Genomic DNA, 25,882 nt, shown 5'->3' with positions numbered 1-25,882 from the left:
CCCTCCCCTCCCTCCCTCCCTCCCTCCCTCCCTCCCTTCCTTCCTTCCTTCCTTCCTTCCTCCTTCCTTCCTTCCCCCTCCCCCGTCCTCTCCGTGAGATATAATCCTTTGATTGATCGAGCCATTCTGTACTCCTGGTGTGTAAGCTTTGGCTGTCAGTGGGTACATCCCAAAACCACCGATTTTGGGATTAGGATGTAGTAAATCGACTAGAAATACCTGGCAGGGGAATTAGGAGCAAGCTCAGTTTATTGGATCGTTCAGAGACTGATTAGCCTTCCAGAGGATAATAAAACAAATATGAATAACTGCATGAAAATTGGCAGCCGCCTGCTTGGCACGCTGTTCTTAAAGGAGGAGAGCAATTTTCCTTCCCCCCCCCCCGTTTTAAGGATTGCGCGTGATGAAAATTCAAAGTGTGTGGGCAGTATTGACTACCTTGGTGGAAATAATAATCCTGGTGAGAAGGAATGTATATGGTTCGCTATAGACTTGAACTCAGCTCTCTGATTTCTGGCCCAGTGCCTTTCATAAATGTGTCTGTCCCCAGTTCCTCTCCCTTCTTGGACCCGTGGGGTGTTTTTGTCTGAGACTTTTAATACATATGCACTTGTCTGGGTGAGCTGTTCCGAGTCGAATATTGAAAAGCAAAATTTCAGAACAATCCCAGCGTCGAGCTTGCTTCCTTCCCATTCGAAGGCTAACTGTAAAACATGCAGTTTTATGCTACATGTTAGAGGCTTCTGGCTGGTTTGGTGGTGCCGGTGGTGGGGTGGTCCAAGAACAAGCAGAGATGTGTGTGTGTGTGTGCGCGTGTGTGTATTTGCGCTCTCTAATCTTTTCCTATTGCCTCATAGGCCGACAACACTCAGGCAGCCTTGAGAGAAGTTCAAAAGGTTGTGCGCTGGGCCGGGAAGGATGTGTTTCATTTTAAGTGCCAGCAGCTCTTGTGTGATCCCATCATTTTCTCCACGCAAGTCAAGGGAGTGTGGTTGGGAGGCAGCCTGTGGCCTGTTGTTAGGGCCTTTTTTTTTTTTTGCAGCCTCAGAGGAGATGCCTCTCCTTCTGCTTTAATTCCTGCAGCCTAGGCTAGAAAGAGGGGCTCAGATCTCCATTTCACACAGGAATAAGCAGCCTTAATCTGCTGGTTGTATGTCTTGAGAGTCTCCCTGTGGCTTCGTCATCCGCTGAAATCTGCTGTTCTGGGCAGGGCCAGGTGGGTGGGTGGGAGAGAAATCCCCCCACGTTCGGAATGAACCCCGGATTGTTTTTCAGTGATAAAACATTTGAACCTGGTCTGCGATAGGAAAGATTTGTGGACCGAGGACCCCTACGAAACGAAGAAGCCACCTCTAGGAGCCGACTCTGACCCAGACAGAGTCAGTGGCACACAATTTTGCTCACATTCCTTTCATTCCTGCCGTTCCACGTAGTAGGGTGGGGTGGGTTCCCTGATCCCTCTGCAGAATTGAATCTTAAAATAGCAAACCTGCCCTCCTAACATCCGGACTCCTGGGAGGTAAAACCTTGATCGAGTCAGCGAAGCGTTGTAAGCCTGCATAGTATTCCGTAGCCAGCGATGGAATTCTGGGAGTTGAAGTCCACCAGCTTTAAGGTTGGCGAGGCTGAACCAACCAACCCCCCCCCCCCTTTCTGCTTTAGAGAGCAAAAAGCTCTTCTAAGCTGTGATTCCTCCCAGGCACTTGTGGGGTACAGAAAGCTTTGTCTCTCTTCACATGTGGACCTTCCTCCCCTGGCAAAGTGTGAACAGCAGCTCTTTGTTCCACTAAGATAAATAACCGTAGTTCAGTGGGGCATCATGACTGTCACCCAGAGTCAAATAAAGCAGCCTTTGTGAACAAGGGATGCAAAGTGCTATAAAGGGATCGCGGTCACCGTAGAATAAAACCTCTGTTTCAGATCTCCCAGCTTGTTGTTGTTGTTGTTTCCCTTCAAATCAGGATTCCAGGTGGTCATTCCAAAATAACTGGATTTGAACGGATAGGTTGAGTGGAACCACCTGCCTCCAGAAGCGGTGAATGCTCCCAACACTGGACGTTTTTAAGAAGAGACTGGACAGCCATTGGTCTGAAAAGGTCTAGGGCAGGGCTAGGCAACCTTGGCTCTTTTATGACTCATGGACCTCAACTCCCAGAATTCCTCAGCCAGCCATGCTGAAGGACACGGGGTGGGGGTGGGGGGGATTTCTTTCATTTCCAGAGCTGTCTTTAACACCTTGAAATAGCGCTGTGCGTCTCACGGCGGCTTGAGACTGCATCCGGTCCCCGGGTGATCGTCCTTGTAGCAACCGCAGCCCTTTATAGATCACCGGGAGCTAAGTCTTCCAAACAAGATTTCTTTTCTTTCCCGCAGGAGCGCCCTGCACCCGTCTTATGATTTAATATTGGGTGGTTTTCCTTGTTGATGTCGTTGGTTTTCGTAGTTAGAGCTTTTTTTTGAGGCCCGGGGGGGGGTGGGGGGAGAAAGCCCTGGGCCCCGTGGAAGCAGCGCTCTCCATTTCAATTTTGCTAATTTGTTCCTCCTGTTCCTTTGCGGGAGACGTCACTAGAACATACGACTTGATGGTTTAAGGGGAGAAGGCTGAGAAATAAATGGCTTTAGCTTTCCGAGGGAGAAATACACGGCTTATTTTTATTTTTTTTGTCTCGGAGCAAATTTGGCAAAGCTGCCCAGCTCTTGTTGTCTTCTCAAAAAGTGGAGACAGGATATGCAAATAAGAGGGTGGTGGTGGTGGTGGGTTTCATGGGCCCAAAGAAAAGAGGATGAGAGGGGTTTTTGGCTATTGCGCAGCCTTTGGTGACCTTGAATAGACTTGGTCTGAAAATAGTTGGATGGTGGATTGAGGACCACATTTGAGGGGCTGTCACAGAGAAGGGGATCGACCTATTCTCCAAAGCACCGGGAGGCAGGACAGGAAGTAACCGAATGGAAGCCTAACAGAAGGCGATCCAACCTCCAATTGAGGAGAAGTCTCCAGACCTCGAGGATAACAGAGAAAAAACAGGTGGAAGGGTCCCTGGAGATCTTCTAGTCCAACCCTCGGCTCGAACAGGACACCCTATATAGAAGGGGGTCTTCAAACTTTTAGGAATTCTGGGAGTTGACGTCCACAAGTCATCAAAGGGCCAAGTTTGAAGACCCCTGGTCTATAAGGATAGTGGAGTGAAAATTACCCCTGTGTTTGGGATGATTCTGCCAAAACAACAACACCCCTCTTTTTTCAAAGTAAGATTTTAGCTTCAAAGTAAGATTTTGGGGTTCCAGCTCTAGTTGTACCCCTCCCTCCCTCCCATCCTTATTTACCATGCATTTTAAACACCCTGCTTGCTCACCGTAGTTAACCATTAGTGGCCGATTACTAATTTGCTGCCAAACAATTATCCAAATTGGGCTTGAAATGTTGCAAAGCTTGATATGGGTCATTACTAAGTTTAAATACATCTATGGATTTTTTCCCCCCACAACAGTGCATCATATTTAATGTGCTTAATGCAGTAGCCCATTTAAAAAAACACAAAGGTCTGTTTGTGCTGCCCAGCCAGCTGGGATGTTCCAGACAAAAACAGCTCACACTGGGATAGACAGGGATAGACATCCTGGAGAAACAAGGGTTTGCTTATTGTCATTCTAGGACAGGAGTCTTCCAACGTGGCCCTCTTCTGTCTTGTGGACTTCAACTCCCAGAATCCCTCCGCCAGGCACTAGGATTCACATGAGCCAGCCGTGGTGGCTGGAAATCATGGCTTGTTCCAAAGCCAGAGAGTCCCTATCCTGGGAATTACGCCTTGCTCCGTTCTGATGTTACTGCAAACCTCTTTGTGTCGGATGAGGAGAGGGAAAGGTGAAGGGCGGTGTTGTCGCAAGGCCCCACCGAAGCTTGTTTGCTGTAAGAGTAAGGTACAGTTTAGTGTGAAAAGTGTGATGTATAATATTCTGGGCACTGCTGGCTTTAAGTCGCCCTCTGCATCCCAGACTTTTGCTTCCTTTTTAGAGGACAAATAAGCGGGTGGGAAAGCTCGCTGGCTAGCTTAGCAAACATTCCTTGGGTATCCATAGCTTGTGTGCCAGGTCGGAGAAGAACGCCTCTACAATATTGCACACAGGCAGACAACTGCCAGCTGTTTATGCAGAGTGGGTGGCCTTTTTTTGGGGGGGGGTGGTCCTGGGGTTGTGTGGAGATGCCAAAAGGTCCTTGTGAAGGTGGCTGAAGTTTGCAGGGAGAATTGTCTAATGCAGAGGTCCCCCAGCCTTGGCCACGTTATGACTTGTGGACTTCAACTCCTGGAATTCCTCAGCCAGCCATGCTGAGTTGAAGGTCCACAAGGCATAAAGTTGAAGAGCCCTGTTCTAATCGAGATCTCTCTTCCAGTTGCTGCTGTTAAGCCATGTTAAGCTAGTCTGTGCCTAGACTGTCGGGCTTTCCATGCCTAAGTGTCAAACCTTGCTTTGACCTAGGCTGAATTTCACCTCGTTAGATAGGGCCCGGTGTTCAAGTCTATTAAGGTCTGTTTTTTCGGATCTTGAGCTTGTCTTCCGGGGTGTTGGCTATGTGCATGCGTGCGCGCACCCCTCCTCCCCACCCAGAATTACATTTAAAGCCCTCTGCGCCGCCAGCTCAAGTTTTGTGCTTAGATAAACCTGGATGCGGAGGAGGAGAAAAGTTGGTGCATGGCATTGCCAGGGCCCGGTCTACTGGTTTTATGAGCTGCTAGGAGGAGCAAATGAGCCTGCGGGATTTCTTCTCCTCTCCAGGTCTTGCCCAAGACGCGCTCCTAGCTTGAGAAAATCTTGCAGGAGCCCAGATTCTTCTCAGCAAATCCTTGAAAGGCCGCAGGACTAGCACCTTGTTGATAAGATCCTAACAGGAGCTTAAGAGTCGGCCCACGCTTCCAACTCAACTCAGCATGATTCTGCAAGGCCAGCACTGCAGATCTGGCATTTATTCGCTTTCCTGCCTTGCTTAAAGAAAAATAAAAATGCAGACTCTCTCTGTTGTAGTCAGTTTTTTCAGCATGATTGATTTGGAAATTGCTGGGTGGCTGCCTGCCTGGCTGATTGATTGATTGATGTAGCATTCAGCATTTGATACACGGCCTTTACAACTTTGAGTAATATCTCACCTAAATTAAAAGCACAGTAAGATATGAATGTTAAAAAAAAAAAGATCTGTATTCAAATACCAACGTCTCCAAGCCGTCTTCCTTGAAATCTGATATTTTAAAATTGGTTCGTGTGTCCGTTGCCTGGAAAGACAATGAAGGCATGTTAAAACCAGTCTGTTAATGTGGGCCTTTATCTCCCAGGGACACGATGGATGGACTTCCAGGAATTTGGTTCTCCTGTAGCGGCCTAAAGTGGTGTGGGCAAAGCTTGACTAACCGCCTCTGGGAACTTAACCAAGCCCAAAGTGGCTTCTGCGAGAATTTGGATAACCGGCTTGTTTTTTTTCCGGAAGTGTTAAGTTTTTACTGGCATAACAATCTCTCTTCTTATTTTTCTCCTCCTTAGAATATTTGTCTGCTTCTCTTCTCTTCCCTTCCCTCCTCTGCTCTGTTTTCCTCTAGATATTGCAGCCTGGTTCTTGTCACACAGATGTGCGGGCTCCCATCTCCCCTGAACCTCTAGCCAGCGTGGCCTTCGCTGAGCATTCTGGGAATTGAAGTTCACACATCTGGAGAGGGTCAGGAGAAGCTGGTTGTGGTCCTGCCCTGCTCCTGCTGCTGCCACGAACCCCGGTCTGATCAGGGACCTTGGGAATTGTGGCCCACCCTTTGCCAGGCTTTCCGGTTTGCGGAGTCCTGCATAAGCAGCCAACCTACGCCGTTCTTTCTCTCTTCACGGAATAGATGAACTGCTACTCTGTGCAAACGTTATTTTCGTTCTTGCTGCTTTTTCAGCCACTGTCTGCCAAGTGCGATTATTGGCTAGTTTGCGGATCTGAGTTGGACATATTGTGTGTGTGTGTGTGTGTGGTGGTTATGCTCCTTGTTTTTTTAAAAAAGAAAATCACAAAAACCTGTTAGAACATGACCCGCATTGACAAGAGTGCCGTCTTTCTTTCCCATGCATAACCTGGCCTTCATTAATGGCGTTTGCAAAAAACAACTTTCAGACCTTTTTCTTGCTTTTCTTCAAGGACGTTGAGATGGTCTAGCAGGCGAGTTTTTGTTTTTTTTAACCCCAGGGAAATCTGTGCCCCAAATGTGTGTCAGATGGCCCGGAAAGATAGATTTTCCGAGGTCTGAATGGACAGAGGAGGCATTCCTGAGATGATTCTTAGCCTCAACACGAGAGAATGTTTATAGCTCAGAGTTGAACTGTGGGGTCCTTGGTGCTCTCTGAGCTTGGCGGTTTATCCCGCAGACGTTGCATTGCCCAACTAGGTAACATCATCAGTGCTAGAAGGGAGTGGGGTTTGTGGAGTGAGGGAGGAGGAGGAGGAGGAGGAGGAGGAGGAGGAAGAGGATTATGGGGTCATTGGTGCTCTCTGAGCTTGGTGGAGGGAGGAGGGGGAGAAGGACTGTGAAGTCCTTGGTGATCACTGAGCTTGGTGGTTTTCTTGTAGACGTTTCATGACCCAACTAGGTAACATCATCAGTATTAAGTATGTTCATTGGTATCTAATTGACTACACTTAATTTTCTTTCATCGGCTAGCACTGATGATGTTACCTAGCTGGGTAATGAACCGCCGACAAAAATACAACCAAACTCAGAGAGCACCAAGCACTCCACAGTCCTCCTCCTCCTCCTCCTCCCTCCCTTCTAGCCCTGATGATGTTCCCTAGTTGGGTAATGAAATGCCTGCAAGAAAGCCACCAAGCTCAGAGAGCATCAAGGACCCCACCTTATCCTCGTGCAGGTGGATACAGTCCCTGGGAACCGAGGGTCAAAATGGCTTCAATCAGCCTTACGCCGCCGTACTTCGTTGGATCGTTCTCTCCCACCCTGACGTAAATTAGATCATTGCTTTCTCCCCACCCCCAAATCTTTCTCTCTTCTTCCTGGCATTAGCTGGATCCCCATCTCCTTTTAAACCTGCCATGCGCTGAAGGCTCTTGTCTGTCTGTTTTGCAGGGTGAGACTTAACCGCCCTCCACAGAGGCTGGTTGTGTTCGTTAAGGCGGGCAGCGCACGACCCATGCAAATCTTGTTAAGAGATTTATCTGTCTGGCTTGTGGGAGGAGAGAAGGGCCTTCAGAGAAGGGAATCCGGAGGGAGAAGCTCCTGTCTTAGTTCCGCCACGTGCTCAGTTGCCTCGAGTGCTTTCATTTTACTTTTTTATTTTTCGTCTGTGCTGGATTTCACGTTAAATGTTAAGATCCGACTCCAGGAGCGCGTAAAACCTCTTAGCGGGCATTAGCGGGAGGAGGAGGAGACGGACGCAGCAGTTCCTCTGTAATCGTACAGGTGTGCTGGCTGAATAAGCACCCGGCGGTCCCTCGCCTCCTTTTTCCCCTGCTTGGAGATTTCTAACGGTGAATCGGTTATAAACATTTTCCACCCGGTCTTCTCTTTCCGTAAGATGCCCAGGTGGGTTTTAGGCACCTCCCATCCGCTGAAATCTCGGGGAGTCGGCGGTGGAGCACGTCCATCTCGCCGTCCTTTCTCTAGCCAGGTTGTCTTAAGTCAGGGGTCCCCAACCCCTGGTTTGCGGACCGGTAGCGGGCCGCGGCACGCCAGCGACCGGTCCGCGCAAACAAGCAAAGCCCTCCATCCACAGGGATGCAGGCAGCACACAAAACCACACACACTCTGCGGTCCACGGAAAAAAAACTCTCTCCAAGGAACCGGTCCCTGGTGCCCAAAAGTTTTGGGGGATGGGGGGGCGCTGATCTAAGTGGCTGATTCTTCCGCGACAGCGATTTGCGGAGCGTTTTGCAATTCCTCGTCTTTGAACCCCAACATTTCCATTGCTAAGCTAGCGAGTTCTGCCCCAATTTTACGGCCTTTCTTGCCTCAGTTGTTAAGAGAATTGCGGCCGTTGTTGATAACACGGTTGTTCAGTGAATCTGGCGCTTCCCCGTTGCTTGTCAGAAGGTCGCAAAAGAGGATCGCATGACCCCCGGGACACACACAACCGTCATAAATATGAGCCAGTTCCCAAGCGTCCAAATTTTAGCCACAACATCACAGGGGATGTTGCAAAGGTCGTAAGTGTGAGGACCGGTCATAAGTCGCTTTTTTCAGTGCCGTCGTAACTTTGAATGGTCACTAAACGTATGTCTGGAAGCCAAGGACTATCAGTGCCCAGGCAGGAGGTAGAGGCTGCCTATGTTTCCTGTCTTAATTGCTGAAGTATAAAGCAGGCTCTTCCGGCGAGGCTTCCAGAGGACGATTTTTCAGGTCCCCATGAAGCAACCAAACGGGTGGGGTGATCCGAAGCCCCGGGGTGGTGATTTCACTGAAAGCCTGGATCCTCTGTCTATGCAAAATCTTGAGAGCTGGAAACTTGCCACCGGCTTTAAAGCCCTGGGAACTTACCACTGGGCTGTCACTCAGCAGTTTTAGGAGGCTGGGAATTGACTCTTGCTGTTCTTTAATTTTGTATTTTTAGCTCTCCCATCTCTCTCTCTCCCATCTCTCTCTCTCTCTCTCTCTCTCTCTCATTGTCCCTCCCTCCCTCTCCCCCTCTCTCTTTCCTTCCTTCCCTCTCTCATTCTCTCTCTCTCCGTCCCTCTGTCGTTTGTTCCTTCCTTTTCCTCCCTCCTTCCCTCCCTCTCTTCTCTCTCTTTACTCCCTCCCCCTCTCTCCCTCCCCCTCCCCCCTTTTCCTCTCTTCCTTCTCCCTCCCTCCCTCTCTCTTTCTCTCCTCATTCTCTCCCCCCCTCTTTCTCCTTTTCTTTCCTTCCTCCTTTTTCTCTCTCTCTGTCTGTTTTTTTAAATATGGATACAATGAACAGGAAGTTATCCTGCACCACTTTCTATAATAATAATAATAATAATAATAATAATAATAATAATAATAATAATAATAATAATAATAATAATAATAATAATAATAATAATATCATCATCTTTTTTTGGTGCCCAAGACGTCCAATAACCATTGCTTGATTTAAAAAAAAAAAGACTTTTTTTTTAAAAATGGTTTTGAGTTGGAGAAGTGTGTCAGAGGCAGGATTCTTCTTGATCGCTTCCTGTGGCTTTATAGAGATTAGGCAGGATCAGCCCGGAGATCACGCAGTTGTATTCCAGGGAGGTGGGGCCGTGGATACGGTTGGCGATTCAACTCTTAATTTGTTATTTTTGCCGAGTGGGAATTAATTCTTTCAAGACGGAAAAACTTATTAGCTGTAACCGAAGGAATGAAGCAGAAAATATATAAATAGATGGATTTGGAGAATGATTTGGGATTACAGGAGGAAGCCGGGAGGAAGAAAGGTCTTGTGAATGTTTTGGCCGGAGCTGGCGTGACCACAACATCACCGGGAGCCCTTGTGATCTCCCGATTGCGATGTGCCCGGCTCTGTTTGGGCCCTGGCAGAACAGGAACGTCAGTTTAAGATGCTCAGAACATTTTGTCTTCGGGGACATCTGCTTCTGGCGTTTAGGATGTTCCCTGCCAGACCTTCCCACCTTTTGAAATCTCATCCGTTTTAATTCCTTCCAACCCCCACCCACCCCCCTTGTCTCTTTGCAGTGTCTTCCTTCAGTTCGTTTCCTTCACGGAAAATCCTTGTTCCAGAAAATTAGGACAAATCCAACGAACGGGTTTATGCTCCAGTCTTCCCCCCCCCCTTAGACATCAAATGTGGAATAATTTTCCGTAGGATACCTCTTGCACCTGTGTTTGACATGCATCTGAAGTTGGTTGCTTCCTTGTGAAGTGGAGTGGGAGCAATTATCTTGGGGTGTGTGTGTGTGTGTGTGTCCCATTTCTTTGCTTTTTTGTGTAAGTGTCTAGCATAGCATGGAATAGAATATAGAATATAGAATATAGAATATAGAATATAGAATATAGAATATAGAATATAGAATATAGAATATAGAATATAGAATATAGAATATAGAATATAGAATAGACTGCAAAACGTAAGCCATCATGTTTGCCAGCCCCGTAAGGGTCTCCCACCCTCGAGTGGATTCGTTGCTGCTGTCTTAATCCTCTCTTTCAACATCTGCCTAAACATCTGTCTGCTTGGCAGTCTGGGTGATATATTAGCGCGGCTCACTTCCGAAAACACTTCCTCAGCAGCAACCCAAATCATTGACTTGAATTTTTTTTAAAAAAACTTTTATGGGCTCCATAACATTGCGGGTGCAATTACAGCTGAAGCAGTCGGGGTGCTTAACCCATCGCAACAGCTGGGAAACGGGGGGGGGGGCAAATGGGCTTAGCATTCAGGTGTGTGAGAAGGTTTAGCAAATGGCAGGCAGGAACGTACAGAAGGTGGAATGGGAGCTAGCGGAGATTTCCTGACAGGAAGGACAATGAAGCAGTGGAACGACTTGCCTCCAGAAGTTGTGGGCGCTCCATCCTTGGAGGTTTTTAAGAAGAGTCTGGACAGCCATTTGTCTGAAATGGCATAGGGGCTTAGGACACAATGCAGACCCAACAATTGCGCGGCGCATGGTTTTCCCAACTTAAAAAGAGTTTCATTTTTGGAATTGCAGTCCACAAGATCTGGACTTGGCTTCTTCTGTTACGCTTGACAGCTGACTCGGGGATCTCAATCAGACAATACGGTTTGTGTTTGTGTACTTTCCTCCCACGGAGCGCCCAAGGTATTGCCCCAGCCCAACCCAGGGACTGACCAAACCCAAATTAGCCTCCCTTTAGCAAGGCTCTTACTTTGGAATCCTTTCTCTTTACGCTTCTAGACATAACAGCCAGTATTGTGGGTTGCAACTGATGCTCCCGGTGCGTAATTGGAAAACGGCGTCTCGCTGCGCAGCGGCATTACTGCCACTTGTCCTCTCTCTAGGCCTATCTTGCTGGTTTGACAAATAAAGATTTTGTCTAATCCCGGTGATAAATCCTGCCATCTGCTCTGGTGGGGAACGGAGGGAGGAAGGGGCTTTGCTCCGGCCAGCTGTCTGCAGAAACTGCTTTCTTTCTTCATATTTACACACATCCTGGCGAAGTGGATTCCAGAAAGCTATCCAGTCCAGTCCCATCTCCAGTTAGTCACATCGCGGGCCACGCGGTGAGGATTACACCAGCTGAAGTGAGGCCTCCCCCTTGCATGACGTTCCCTCCGCCATTGCAACGAAGCCAGAGGTTTTTTCTGCGGCCCGGTGGGTGCGCGGTTTTGCGTGCTGCCTGCGTCCCGCGGATGGGGGCTTTGCTTGTTTGTGTGGACCGGTCGCTGGCATGTTGCAGCCTGGTACTGGTCCACGGACCAGGGGTTAGGGACCCCTGATGTAGGATCTCTTTGTCCCAGCAGAGTTTTATTTTTTTTTATTTTTTTTTAAAAAAACCTCTAGCTTCCCTCTGCAGCTGTGGCTGTATTTGCAATCTGGGGTTTGTGTGTGTGTGTGCGTGATAAAGAGAATGTGCATATCGTACTCTGCCTGAGTTTGCTCATCTTGCCAAGCTCTGGTTTGTCCGAAGAGCTGTTTCCAAAACAAAGCGGGGAGGTCTGATCCAGATTGTAAATAGCAGGCAGGCAGTGTAAGCTATCCTGGCTGGATCCCCACGGAGCCCAAAGTCAAACAAAACCATGTTATGACTTCATACGACAGGATGCACCGCGCCAGCCCCTTTACCTGGGAGAAGGCTTCGGATTCAGGGCCTGACTCTCATTTCGAAAGGCCTCAAAAGGATCTGTGGATCAGGATCTGGATCTGTGATCCGATCACGGAAGAATGAGTTTCTTCCAGGGAGGGTATAGACCAGGGGTAAGCAACCTTGGCTCTTTTTAATGGCTCGTGGACTTCAACTCCCAGAATTCCTGAGCCAGCCACGCTAAGGGGAAAGGGAGAGGTTTCCAAGCTGAGCCACGCTGGCTGAGGAATTCTGGGAGTTGAAGTCCAAGAGTCACACTCCTGGTCTAGACAGTAGAGGCTTACCTGCAGGTATCAGCCACCCTCAGAAAGAAAGAAGAGAGAGAGAGAGAGAGAGAGAGAGAGAGAGAGAGAGAGAGAGAGAGAGAGAGAGAGAGAGAGAAAGAAAGAAAGAAAGAAAGAAGAAAGAAAGAAAGAAAGAAAGAAAAGGCTTTGCTCGGATTCTAATTCTCTGAATAATCCTGTAAGACAGGCTGGCGATTATTAGTTGCAAACACAGGAGCTGAAGCTTTTCTTAGGATCGGATGGTAACTATGAACGGTTATAAGTTGGGGACTACCGGTATATGTCCACAAGCTTGGAGGCCGAGGGGTTGGCGGGTGGTGGTGGTGGGAGAAAGCCATGGCCTGGTTGAGCTTCAGAGGGAGAAAACGATTGACATAAATGAAACCTCGTTTCCCCCACGTGGAAGCGTTGATGTGGTCAGTCTGATGGAGCTGGTTAAGACGGCCACGGTTTTGCTCCCCAGGAAGGGACGGTTGCAAATCCTCCCCCTGCCTTTTTTCTTTTTTTTCTTTTTTCTTTTTTTTCTCCCCAGATGTTTTTCCATGGACATTTCAAAAAAAAAAGAAAGAAATGTGTGGCAGATTAGTGTATGTTCCACAATACATATTCCCTTTGGGCTCCAGATTTGAATTTGAAGCAGAAAGCTTAGTTAACCCCAAGGGTGTCTGTTTTCCTGTGGCTTTTTTTAAAAAAACAACAAAGTTTTGTTCCTAGGAGCGCAGCGAGACAATAGTGCCTTTAAACTTTCCAGCCTGCTTCAGAAAACATTTGATGAAGTCCAAGTTTCCTTTCAAAGAATTATCGGGGATGTTGGGGGTGGGACCTCCCCACTGCATGGACTCCAGAAAGGAAGAATAGAATAGAATAGAATAGAATAGAATAGAATAGAATAGAATAGAATAGAATAGAATAGAATAGAATAGAATAGAATAGAATAAGCAATAGGATATAGAATGGAATGGAATAGAATAGAAGAACAGAACAGAACAGAATAGAATAGAATAGAATAGAATAGAATAGAACAGAAGGAAAATAGAATAGAATAGAATAGAACAGAAGGAAAATAGAATAGAATAGAATAGAATAGAATAGAATAGAATAGAATAGAATAGAATAGAATAGAATAGAATAGAATAGAATAGAATAGAATAACCAATAGGATATATAATAGAATAGAAGTTGTCCCATTCCCTCGTGGCTGAGCGTTTGAGTGGCAGCCACGCGCAGAGCCCATCTTACAGATTTTGCAGGTTGCCCAAGGCATGGCTGGTGGCTAACGTGGTCTTTGTCTCTCTCTCTCTCTCCTTCTCCAGGACCTTTTTAAAACACTGGGGTTGCCGGCGTGGTCCAATTTTTCCTGGAGTGGAGTGCGAAATTCAGAAGACTGAAGCCCAGGCTGACTGTCTACCTTTCACGGAGGCCGAGCCGTGAGAGGACGGAAGAAGGCACCTGGCGCATCATGACAGCGGACAAAGAGAAGGACAAAGAGAAAGAGAAGGACCGGGATCGGGACAAACGGGACAAGGCGCGGGAAAGCGAGAATTCGCGGCCCCGTCGGAGCTGCACCCTGGAGGGCGGGGCCAAGAACTACGCCGAGAGCGACCACAGTGAAGACGAGGACAATGACAACAACAGCGCCACCACCGAGGAGTCTAGCAAGAAGAACAAGAAGAAGCCTCCGAAGAAGAAGTCCCGCTACGAGAGGATGGACAACGGGGAGATCACCTCGTTCATCACGGAGGACGATGTCGTCTACCGGCCTGGAGGTGGGTGAGAGAGAGAGAGAGAGAGAGAGAGAGGGAGGGAGGGAGGGAGAGAGAGAGAGAGAGAGAGAGAGAGAGAGAGAGAGAGAGAGATCCTCAACTTTTATATCACATTCTCTCTGTGTGTGTGTGTGTGTGTTTGTGTGAATGAGAGTCCCTGAACCCAGGAGCTCACAATTTTCCTAGTTACCCTCTCAAAGGTGCTTTTTCAACAGGCAGCTGGGCTGTTCTTTTCCTTGAGGAAGAAGAAGAAATTTAGCTTAGTTCTACCTTGCGTTCTTTCTAGCGAAGCACTAAAACAGGGGTCTTCCAACTTGGCCCTTTGATGACTTGTGGACTTCAACTCCCAGAATTCCTCAGCCAGGCACACTAGCTGAGGAATTCTGGGAGTTGAAGTCCAAAAGTCATAAAAGGGCCGAGTTTGAAGACCCCTGCACTAAAATTTGGCTTTCCCCGGGGAAACGTTAGCTTGATATTTAATAGCATTGCCAGAATTTAATAGCTCGAAATTTTTGTATTTTCGGCATTTATTTATTTTATTATTATTTTAATTCCATTCATATCCCGCCCTTCTCCGAAGACTCAGGGCGGCTTACAAGCTTAGCAGTAGCCTTCATTCTATGTATATGCCTGCTTATTAGGGCTTTCACACACACACCCCCCCAAGCGGCATTATTACAAAGTCAGCTTATTGCCCCCAACAATCTGGGTCCTCATTTTACCTACCTGGGAAGGATGGAAGGCTGAGTCAACCTTGAGCCTGGTGGGATTTAGAGGCGCAGTGGTCTGTTTTGCCTGTGTTTTTTTTCTTCTTCCCTGCCATTTTCTTCTCGGCTAGCTGCTTTGGGTTTACTTTTGATAAAGAAATGGATATGAAAAAGTTCTTGGCTGACACCGGCAGCCAAGCGTGTGTGGCTGTTTACATGCCTCAGTACATACGTATCAATCTGGCGATTCCCTTCTGGGGTGAGCGGCATCACGCAAAGAGCCAGACGTGGTAAGCCGAAGAAAGCAAGAGGTTTTAAAAAAAAGAAAGAAGAGGGAAAAAAAAGGCACTTGACTCCGAAAGGCTGAAGCGGAGAAGCCGAAGGGCTTTTGGAAATCTTTAAGTGGAAAGCGGACCAAGCTGCAACTTGTCCGGAGAGTCTTTAGGGGACTGACAGTCGAGATAGCTAAGGTCAAGCCTCCGTTCTCCCTGAATATTGCAAAACGTTGCAGAGTGGCTTCTTGGTCCTTTGAACACGCTCGGCCTCCTGGCGAGATTTCCCTGGAAAGACTTTTGCAAACCTGGAGAATTCCCCCAAAGTCTACAGGCGTCTTCCCACGTGAGCCAACGCTGGCTGCAAAGGAATCCACTCCCGAGAAATGGGTCTGCGGGTCAAGACCCACTCCCGAGAAATGGGTCAAGCTAGGGCAGCGTGTCTGGATCTCAGCCCCTTTTGAGACCTGTCGGCCTTCGACTCCCAGAATTCCCCAGCCTCAGGAATTCTGGGGAGTTGAAGACCTCCCACTTTCAAGTTGCTGACCTCCACAAACTCTGATTGAGGAGGAGATAAATAGGTCCTGCAGGCATCCCATCTGCGTGTCTCTCTCTCTCTCTCTCTCTCTCTCTCTCTCTCTCTCTCTCTCTCTCTCTCTCACACACACACACACACACACACCCTTTGTCAGATAAGTTTGCTGCTTCTGTCCTGCAGATCGGATGAGTGACCCAAGTAGGGAGTCCCAGATGCAGAATCCGCTTTGTAAAATGAAGCCAGGCCAATTAACGTTCCACAAAAGATTGGACTTGCCTGCCGATCTGCAGGTAGGCAAGTGGATCGTTAAACTGGACCCATCAGCTGCCGTCTAGGGCAGGGCTAAAGGTTGCCCCTTTCTCCTTGCCCACAGCAGCTTGGGGCGACCTGTCGAAGTCTGCCTGTTTTCTTTTTTTTCTTTTTGAGTTGAAAAGGCCCCCCCCAAAGGGAAATCTGGGAGGTTAACCCGGGGCTTCCCTCCTCTTTTTCGCAAGCCGGAGGACCCGATTCCCAACTCAGCCATCCGCCTCGAGGCTTCGCTTGTGCAGCATAATTGGCACTGGAGATGGTGTGCCCTGGGTGTGCAATCTTTTTGCACGGGGGAAACCTGCTAGCCTTGGCAGTGACCCACATGCTGGGCCCAGAGGAATGGGCTTTGTTCCCCCTCTCTCACACCTGCGTGGCAACGTTCCTGCTTAACCTGCTTGGACCAGCAGAGCGATAAAAGGCTTGTCATTTTGTCGCCTCCGTCCTCTTGTCTTGCACCTTTTTTTTTCTTTTGGAATCGTATTGTTTCCGACCCTCCATTGAACAGCTTTCCCTACCTGTGAATGCAGCAAGATGACAACAACACAAGGCCTTCGGTTTATCTCTTTATCTCTTTTATGTTTATTTATTTTTTCCCCCTTTTTCTCATCTCTCTCCAGCACATTCGCATCCCCGGCCGAGGGAGGCGAGCCAGATTTTATTTTATTTTATTTACCCGGAGTTTAATTGGGCTGAGATCTCCTAGGGTGCAGTTGAAATGCTCCTCTGCCCTTTTGCTTAGCAAGCAAGCCCTTGAAATCCGAAGAAGAAGCTCGGGAGGGTTGAGCTTCTGCCGGCTCAATTAATTGTTAAATGTTCCCTTTATAATCATTACACATTGATGCTTTTTTTTTCCTCCCCCCCCCTCCCCATCCGCCGTGGCTGAGGCTCCCCGCTCAATTCCCCATCTGCTCTTTTGACGGGCTGCTGCGTGTTTGTGCGGAAAAAGAAAAAGAGGGGAGGGACACGGTGCGAATGTTTGTGCAAAAAGAAGGGAAAAACAGGAGAAGAGGAGGGCCCGCGATTGAAAAGAAAAAGGCGATGGATCGAGCAAAAGGGGGAGAGATTTGCCGAGGCCTAACGCTATTTAGATTGGAGGACGTGAGCGAAATTGAAAAGCTCGCCTTTTTTTTTTTTGTGGCTTTCGGCCTGGGAGCGATTGGCTTCTGTTTGACATTGACCCATGTGTTTGCCTAGCCCCCATATATTGCCCGCTATTTGTTCTGACAGCTTCGCCAGCTGAGAGAAGCAAGCGTGCCAGAATTACAGAGGGAAAGCAAAAGACTCAAAGGCAGAGGAGGAGGGCAGGGGGGGGGAACGACAACAAGGGGTGGGGGAAAGAGAAATTAAATAGCCATGGCCTTGCTGACAACAGAAGTAGCCTAATCCAGTCCGTGAATGCCAAAGCGCCCCCCCCCCGCCTGCTCCTCTGGCTTCTGTGCCCGGGTTCTGCCGTTGGCCGAGTGTATCTGATGGCGGGGTCCTTGGTGCTCTCTGAGCTGGGTGGACGTTTTATCGGCAAGCCAGGTAACGTCAGCAGGGCTAGAAGGGAGTGGGGTTTGCGGAGAGGAGGAGGAGGAGGAGGACTGGGTGGGGGTCCTTGGCGCTCTCTGAACGTGGTTCTTTCCTTGCAGACGTTTCAGCACCCAACTAGGCAACATCGTCAGTGCTAGAAGAAGGAGGGGGGAGGAGGAGGAAGAGGAGGACTGTGGGGTCCTTGGTGCTCTCTGAGCTGGGTGGACGTTTTATCGGCAAGCCAGGTAACGGCATCAGGGCTAGAAGGGAGTGGGGTTTGATAACAGGGAGGAGTACGAAGAAGAGGGGAAGGAGGAGCACTGTCGGGTCCAGGCATTTCCTCCCAGGCTCATGCCCCCCAGTTCTCCGGCCGTCATGTAGCCCAGCGTTCTAGGACCGCCCCTAGTAGTCTCTCCCAGCCCAGCCTGGAAGCCCCTGGGGATTGAAGCACGGAAAGCAGCCTTGTAGCGCTGCACCAGAAGCCTTTCCGAAGGCAAAGGCTTGGCCTGGCCTCGAGGGGGAAGCTCTGCAAAGCGGCACGCTGCGTCTCCCAGCGCCTGGCTTCCAGAGAAGGGAATGTGCCTCTCCTGTCGCTTTTTGCAACGCTGCAGGTGGAAGGCAGGGCGATGTGAGGGTGACGTGCTGAGAGAGAGAGCCACCCCCTTGGCTTTTAATCCTGGTAGCCAAGCCGTGGTTAGTGGCCTCTTGCCGGCAGCCCCAAGGGAGCATGGTAAGGTGGAAACTGCTACCTCCGCTCCCTTCGCCTCCGCCTCCCTTAGCGGCGAATGTGGCAGGCGTTGTTCTGGCTTCTGAAATATGGCGCAGCTGTTCTTGCCTGACAGATGGTGCCGCTCTTAAAGACTGATAAATGGAGGTCGAGCCTTAAAAACCACCATCGCTTTCGACTTTCTAAACCATTTGCACGGGATCCTTTTCATTTACAATTTTTTTAAAAAAAGAAGCAAAAAAAAAGCAGAATCCCGGGGAAAGAATCCAGTTTGCAGAACCGTCTGGAGGGTTGATCCGGAAAGCCTCTTGATCAGACAGTCCTGGGGGAATCCTTTGATTCCTGAAGGACTGTCTTTCTCAACCCCCACAGCAGCCTCCTCTCTTCCGGGCAAGACCTGAGTTCGAGTCCATGAGTGGCAGTGAATGTTATCCTCAGAATCATAGCTTATCGCTTAGTCTTTAGACCAACCAACCTTCCTCCCTCCCTCCCTCCCTCCCTCTTCCTTCCTCCTTCCCTCCCTCTCTCCCCCTCTCCCTCCCTTCCTCCATTCCTCCCTCCTTTTCTTCCTTCTTCCATTCCTCCATCCCTCCCTTCCTTCCTTCTTTCCTCCCTCTCTCCCTCCTTCCTTCCTTCCTCTCCCTTCCTCCCTCCCTCCCTCCCTCCCTCCCTTCCTCCTTCCTTCCTTCCTCTCCCTCCCTCCCTCCCTCCCTCTTCCTCCCTCCCTCCCTCCCTCCCTCCCTCCCTCCTTCCTTCCTCTCCCTCCCTCCTTCCTCCCTCCCTCCCTCTATCCCTCCCTCTATCCCTTCCTTCCTTCCTGCCTTCCTCCCTCCCTCCCTCCCTCCCTTGCCATCATTGTCTAGACCGACTCTCAGATCTTAGATTTTTTCTCTCTTTCCGAGAAAGACAGCTCAGAGTTTAGAGGGAGACATGGAGAGGATTATAAGCCTCTTTCTTCCTTTCTTTTACAGAACGTGTGTCAGATTCTATTTATGACTTAAAGAGTACTAGCAGGGGAAAAAAGTGCCCCCCCACACACATCTAGCTTAGAAAGCCAAGTAGCTGTTATACCTTTTAAGCACAAATGCCTGGTTGAAAGGTTCCGGGGACTTGATTGTAAAAATGCTGGGTTGATGGGTGGAAAACGGCTGAAGAGGCGCACTCAATTGCCGGGGAGAGCAACCAAGGCCCAGCGTGCTTCTGGCCAGCCAGGAGAAGCAGCTTATTTTACCCCTACAGCCTGGCAGGAAGCTCTTTCCTCATTTGGCCCGGTGTGTCTGTGTGTGAATCCAGGATGGCCAAGGAGGAGGTCCGGCTGCGAATTCTGCCCTGGCCCGCCCCTCTCCTCTCCTCTCCGCTCTTCTGGAGATGCATGGAGAGCCGCCCTTGGGTTCTGCAGCTGCTGCCGACGGCTCTTCTTGCAGTTAGTGCCCAGGAGGTGGAAGACAAATGGGCTCGGAAGGAGAAGGGGCAGCCCTGGCACTGGGCCGTGGGCGGGGGGGGGGGTCTCTGCTGTGTTGGTTATTAAGCCACGTTAGAGGGAGACAAATAGCCCCGGCATCTAATTCACCTTTCACATGGGCTTCCGGGTCAGCGTCTGGACAGGTGTCCCTTCCCTGCTATCATCTTGCATCTTGGGGTTTCCTTCTGATGCTGAGGAATTCTGGGAAATGTAGTCCTTTTCCCCCCACCACCACCCCAAGGTGCCTTAGGGGAAAATGGGGATTCAGGCTGTTTTACAGGGTCTTGTGCTCATCTTCCAACTCGGCAGGGCCGTCGTCGCCCGTTATTTGTTATTTACAGACTGATTTCTCTCTCTCTCTCTCTCTCTCTTTTTTTAGCTTTTCGTGAGGGGAAAAGCACCCGCAGGCCGGGCCAGGCTGGGAGTTGGGTGCTGTTAAGGTTTTCTCCTACGCCTGTCCTTCTTCCCTTCTCTCTTCTCATCCATCCACCCTTCTCGGGAAGGTTGCACACCTGATGTCAGAACTGGGAATGGTTCTTCCCCCCCCCCCCCAGATCAAAATACCCATCGGCTTTGCAACTGGAGGCTTACTTAAAAGAAGGAAAGCAAAGCAAAAAAGAAAAGAAAAGAAAAGAAAAGAAAAAGAAAAGCTGGCATGGAGGGAAAGTGTAGAAGGAAATAATTGGAACCGGGGAAAATCGTGTAACGTGATGCAGGAAGCCAAGAACTGTAGCTTTGGTGAAACGGAGGGTGTGTGGGGGGGAAAGAAACGCCTCTGTTCCAGAGGAGAATTAACCGCCGTTAATTTTGTTGGATAGAAATATGTTCCATTTACTGTACAATCAGGAGCTAGGCTTGAATGAGCCCAAATTGATGAAATCTAAATTATACTGACAGTCCATTAAGCGGCAGCGGTGGCAGCAGCCCCACCGCCGCCAGCCCCCTTGAAAGAAAATGGATTCTCCAGAAGAGCGGTTTATAATAATAATAATGATAATGATAATAATAATAATAATAATAATAATAATAATAATAATAATAATAATAATAATAATAATAACAACAACAACCGTTTGGGGAAAGCGAGAGCCCGCTGCCTGGCCTGGCTTAGGGTCTTTCAAGGCAAGTGGGGAGGGGCCCTTTGGGGCTTGGGGGGAGCGTGGGGGGGTACCCCAGGCAGCGATTCCTTGACAAGGAGCCTGCAGCAGCCGCCGCTTGGCTAGAAACCTGCTTGGCAGGAAGCAGCGCAGGAAAAGATCAGACCGGTGATTTGTTGGCTGTCAAGCGATGGAGGAGGCGGGGAGGGAGGGGGGAAATTGCCCCCCCCCTCACCTGTCATCCTGCAGGCACTCCTCTCCCATTAGCCCTGCCCTCCCTCAAGAGGGGTGGTACGGATTTCCCAGCCAGCCAGCCAGCCTGCCCTTCCCCTTGCCCCTTCCGCGAGAACAGCCCAGCGTCCCTCCTCCTCCTCCTCCTCCTCCTCCTCCTCCTCCTCCTCCTCCTCCTGCTGAAAACGGCTAGGGCTTGCCAAGGTCTTTTAAGGGGTAGAGCTGCCATCTTTGTCATCCAGGAGGGGAGGGAGGGAGGGAAGGAAGGAAGGAAGGAAGGAAGGAGGGAGGGAGGGAGGGAGGGAGGGAGGAAAAGAAAGAAAAAGAGAAAGAAAGAACGAGAGAGAGAGAAAGAAAGAAAGGAGAAACGTGTTTTCTCTCTCTTTCTCTCCTTAACATGTAACTGATTAGATTTGGGGATTCAGTGTTGATGGGAGGGTGAAAGATTCGAACTATGGTCCCAGGTCAGAGGTGACGTTAGGTTCTCCTTTGAAATCCAGCCCGTTCGCTGCCTCTCTGGCCTCTTGGTTTTTCTAGCCCCGTGTCCCACCACCCTCCTGCCTCGCCTTTGTAACCTGCTCCCTCCCTGCCTCTGGCTGGCATCTTCAGCCTGGCAAAGGTTGGGCAGGGCCGAGGGCGGGCACCGCGTAGGGCAGACGCGTGAGGGGGTTGAGACCTTTTTGCCGATAAATTAAAATACATATTGACAGAATGTGGCACTTAAGAAGAGCCTGTTCCTAACATGCCAAGACGAGATGCTTTCATTATTTTTGCTATTAACGGCAGCTCCAGATAAAGTTAATTGCCTCGAGCCCTTCCAAGGGTCTTGATAAATGGAATTTTGCTGGCCTCACCACGGTGCACGGTGGTCAAAAGGTGCACTTAAACCTCCCCCTCTCCTCTCTCTTTCTCTCTTTCTTCTCTTTCTTCTTTCCTTTCTCCTCTCCTCTCTCTCCTCTTCTCTCTCTTCTCTCTCTTCTCTCCTTTCTCTGTCCTCTCCTCTCTTTCTTCTCTCTCTCTTCTCTTTCTTCTCTCTCTTCTCTCTCTCTTTCTTCTCTTTCTTCTCTCCTTTCTCCTCTCCTTTCTCCTCTCCTCTTCTCTCTCTCTCCTCTCTCTTTCTTCTCTCTCTTCTCTCCTTTCTCTCTCCTCTCTCTCCTCTCTTTCTTCTCTCTCTCTCTCTCTCTTTCTTCTCTTTCTCTCTCTCTCTCCTATCTTCGTGAAAGGACTTTTTGTCGTTTGCCTGATAATAAAAAAAGGCATTTGCGGAGATCCGTGATTATTTTCCAGGACATTCTAAAATAGGCTATGTCTGCTCTTGGGAGTTGCGCCCACCCCCCCAAAAAATTAAAAAACGGCCCAAATGGGAGACATGGGCCAAAGTGCAAATGCCATGCAAAGCCCCTCCTTATTTGGTTGCATTGTTAGCCTGCAAGCCAGGAGAAGGGAGGGAGAAGACCCTGGCAAAGTTGTGAAGACGGTAACACAACTGAGGAAGTTTTTTTTTTTTTAGCTCAACTCAGAAACCCGAAGGTGTGACTTGCCAGCAGGGGGGTTATACACAGCGCCCAGGGATGGTTTTCAAGGCAGGCTTGTGTGTGTGTGTGTGTGTGTGTGTGTGTGTGTGTGTGTGTGTGTGTGTCTCCCCTGGAAGAAAAGGCCCCCCACGGAGAGCTCACCACATGATCCCTTTGGAAGAGGCAAGCTTACATGGTTAACAGCGGCCTGCATCCTGCCAGGCACATAATTGGATTGCATCAACTCTGGAGCTTCCCGGGCTTTGAAAGATTGCGCCCCCCCCACCCGCTTTCTTTCCCAAAGGAAAAAAAAAAATGACCTCCCCACTTCCTGATGGAGATCAGAAATGGATAAGACTCCAGTGCCGGAGTTCAGCGGAGGACATCGAAAGCAGATTGCAAGTTTTTGGCTGGGTTCATCTCGGCTGAAGTTGCCTGGAAAAGGTCAGATAGGGCAACTCTCTAATCCGTGGCATCCGTGGTGCTCTCCGAGCTTGGTGGTTTTCTTGCAGACGTTTCATGACCCAACTAGGTAACAACATCAGTGCAGGCTGACGAAATGAAGAGCAGCAACTTAGATACAGATCTCTCTTTTTTTTTAAAAGAGATCTCTTTTTTTTCCCCCAAGAGGTCTACAACCGGATTCCCTGGATCGGACCCATTCTCGGTCTCCCCGCAAAAGCCACCCGCCTAGCAAAAAGAAGGACTTGGGGTGACATGATATCCAATATCTCAGGGGCTGCCCCAAAGGAGATGAGGGGGGAGCAACCTATTCTCCAAAGCATCAGAAGGCAAAACGAGAACCAAGGGACGGAAACGCATCAAGGAGAGAAGCAACCTGGAACTAAGGAGAAACTTTGAGAAGAATTAACTGGTGGAACTGCTTGCCTCCAGGAGTTGTGGGTGCCCCATCACGGGAGGCTTTTAAGAAGAGACGGGACAACGACTTGTCTGAAATGGTACAGGTTTCCTGCCTGAGCAGGGGGTTGGACTAGAAGACCTCCAAGGTCCCTTCCATCTCTTGTTATTCTTTTATTCTGAAAACTGCAATAGCAAAAGGGACTAAAGATGCTTTAGTGCATTGATGCATCTGGATAGAATGGTTTCCCGGTGGCTTTATTTCTTTTCTTTTTAAAAAAGAAAGTGTTTAGGATATGACTTAAGGCACCTTTTGGACCCAGCTCTGAGCCCAAAGCATAGAGTAAACGTTATCGTTGCTTGGCAGGCATTGTTTGCAGAGATTTGTTCTCCCGATTTCCCCCGATTCTCAGGGGGCCCTTCTTGATTCTCTGCTTCCCCTCCCAAGCCTCTTAAGAGTTCACAGATGTTAGGTGATCCAACAGCTGGTAGAGCTTTTCCTGGATCTGAGGAAACGAGAGTCGTAAAAGCTCCGGGATTGCCTTCGGATTGGCTCGCTCTCCCAAATGCAGAGAGCAGAGCTGCTTTGGTTCACCTGGATCTGTGAATTGCAAATAATGCCTCCAGGTGCTAGCCGGTGAATTCATCTTTAACATTTTTCATCTCCATGGGTTGTTGAAACCTCCGTTTAAACCAAATTAAAAAAAAATAAAAGCAGCAACCACAAATAGCTTTGCTGAAAAGCCGCGGTTTGCTAGCGCTCATCTTTAAACTTATCTTCTCCCGCCACCCTCATTCACCCAAGCAGATTGAGTCATCGATTTTGGGGTTAGCGCTACCGGGGTACCTCAGGGGAGCCAGAGCGGATTTCTCAAGCTCCTGGATCTTCCAGGAATTTGTTTCTGGGGGACGAAAAGCCCACCGGGCGGATGGCGTGCCCAGAGAAGAAAGCGCAGCTCAACGTTTGCAGGCTTGCCTTGGAAAAACAGGGCAAGAGGAGCGGTGGGTTTGCTGTGGCTGAAGTTCAAGTCCAACTTTGAACAATTCCTCGGGGAAAGACCACATTGCTCTTGGGAAATTGGCAGTGGTGATTTTACCTAGTTGGGTAATAAAAATGTGTGCAGAAAAACCGCCAGGCTCAGAGAGCACCAATGACCCCCTCGTAGTTCTCCTCCTCCTCCTCCTCCTCCTCCTGATGCTGTTACCTAGTTTTTTTTACTGAAATGTCTGCAAGAAAGCCACCAAGCTCAGAGAGCACCAAGGACCTCACCGTAGTCCTCCTCCCCCCCCCCACTCCTTTCTAGCAGTGATGCTGTTACTTAGTTGGGTCTTGAAACGTCTGCAAGAAAACCACCCAGCTCAGAGAGCATCAAGGACCCCACAGTTCAACCCTAAGTTACAAATATTCTCTTTTATCATTGCTCTTCAATTTCCTTCCTTTCTTCGGAGTGTGTGTGTGTCTGTCTGTCCAGACCATTGTTTGTTGCCACCCTCTGCCGTTCTGTGTTGCGCTGAGGACTCTCCTTCATCACTTTACCCAAGGCTGAGAAATTCTACCTTTTTTGTCCCCCTTCAAGATTGCGTGTATATCGAGAGCCGTCGGCCGAACACCCCCTATTTCATCTGCAGCATTCAAGACTTCAAACTGGTAAGCGGCAACATTTCTCCCTTGTTTTGCCTTTCTCTCTTCTTGAGTGTCACATTTCCCTGGGCCGAGACACACACCCCCCCTCGGCCGCTGCGAATGCCAGCCTGTGATCGGTGTTAGTGGTACAGTTTGGGACACGGTGAGGTCAATGGCCGGTTTGCTTGATGGATTACAGGGGCCAGCGCGCAGCGCGCCGCCTCTCGGAGTATTAATGTGAATTATCTGGCTAATTAGCCGTGGCTAATCATATCCTGCATGAATTTCCCTCCAGGTGACTTGCCAGGTTGCCATGCATGGACAAATGCATATTCTCTGAGCTGGTTTTGCCAGTTATCTATCTTACCTATCTATCTATTATCTCCATTCATCTCTATCCATCTCTATCTTATATATCTCTATCCATCTCCTTCTCTATCTTTATCTATCTATCCATCTCTATCCTATCTGTCTGTCTGTCTGTCTGTCTATCTATCTATCTATCTATCTATCTATCTATCTATCTATCTATCTATCTCTATTTATCTATATCTATCTATATCTCTATCCATCTCTTATCCTATCTATCTATCTATCTATCTATCTATCTATCTATCTATCTATCTATCTATCTCTATCCATCTCTGTCTATCTAAAGAAATAAATAGAAATAATATTTAGGGGATCCCCTCTTCCTGCAGAAAGTGAACCCAGGTTTTAGAGCCTTTTCAGTCTGGAATTAGGAAAGTGCTTTTATTGAGCTGGCTCATAAAATGCCCGACCCGGGTTACATATCATGCACTTATTAGAAGTTTTTTTCTCTCCCCCCCCCCTGCTTCGGGGTGCTCTGTGTCATCCCCGCTGCTCTTCTCCTTTTTTCCTCCCCTCTGAGTTGTGGGTAGGCAGCCTAAGCCCTTGTGCGGTCTGTAGTGATGCCCAAAGAGTCTTTTGCGAAAAAAGGAGATACATCCTGTGGATTGTGGTTTGCGTCAGAAACGGTGGGTGCTCCATCACTGGAGGTTTTGGGGTCTTCTGCTTGAGCGGGGTGGGTGGGGTTGGACTAGAAGGCCTACGAGGTCCCTTCCAACTCTTGTTCCTCTGTAATTCTGCTTCTCAGGTCAAAAACAAACTTGCTTTGTAAACAAAAATATAACAAAAGTCACTTCTCTGTAACCACCATCTGTTTGTTCCCAAGCCTTCCTGCTCCCCCCCTCTCTCTCTCCCCTCCCCTCCC

The 25,882-nt window shown here is 49.0% G+C and overlaps 1 protein-coding gene across 3 annotated transcripts in view; it reads left to right on the top strand.

The window, feature by feature from the left end:
* Positions 1–1,242: 1,242 nt before the first annotated feature.
* LOC310650556 (arginine-glutamic acid dipeptide repeats protein-like) overlaps positions 1,243–25,882 on the top strand; it is a 35,816-nt gene continuing 11,176 nt past the window's right edge. Inside the window, exons 1-4 of one of the 3 annotated variants that reach the window (XM_083380123.1) lie at positions 1,243–1,379; positions 3,653–3,918; positions 13,348–13,800; positions 24,602–24,672. In XM_083380123.1, the coding sequence (XP_083236249.1) occupies positions 13,494–13,800; positions 24,602–24,672 (378 nt within the window). In that variant the 5' untranslated portion in view covers positions 1,243–1,379; positions 3,653–3,918; positions 13,348–13,493. Of the gene's footprint in view, positions 1,380–2,015; positions 3,247–3,652; positions 3,919–10,581; positions 12,277–13,347; positions 13,801–24,601; positions 24,673–25,882 lie in introns of those variants that run through there. The other 2 variants (XM_083380122.1, XM_083380124.1) reach the window with 2 other exon arrangements.

Source organism: Vipera ursinii, assembly GCF_947247035.1.
Source record: "Vipera ursinii genome assembly, contig: scaffold_186, whole genome shotgun sequence".
Classification (NCBI taxonomy): domain Eukaryota; kingdom Metazoa; phylum Chordata; class Lepidosauria; order Squamata; family Viperidae; genus Vipera; species Vipera ursinii.
The sequence above is the reverse complement of the archived record's forward strand: the minus strand, read 5'-3'. Positions and strand labels throughout refer to the sequence as shown.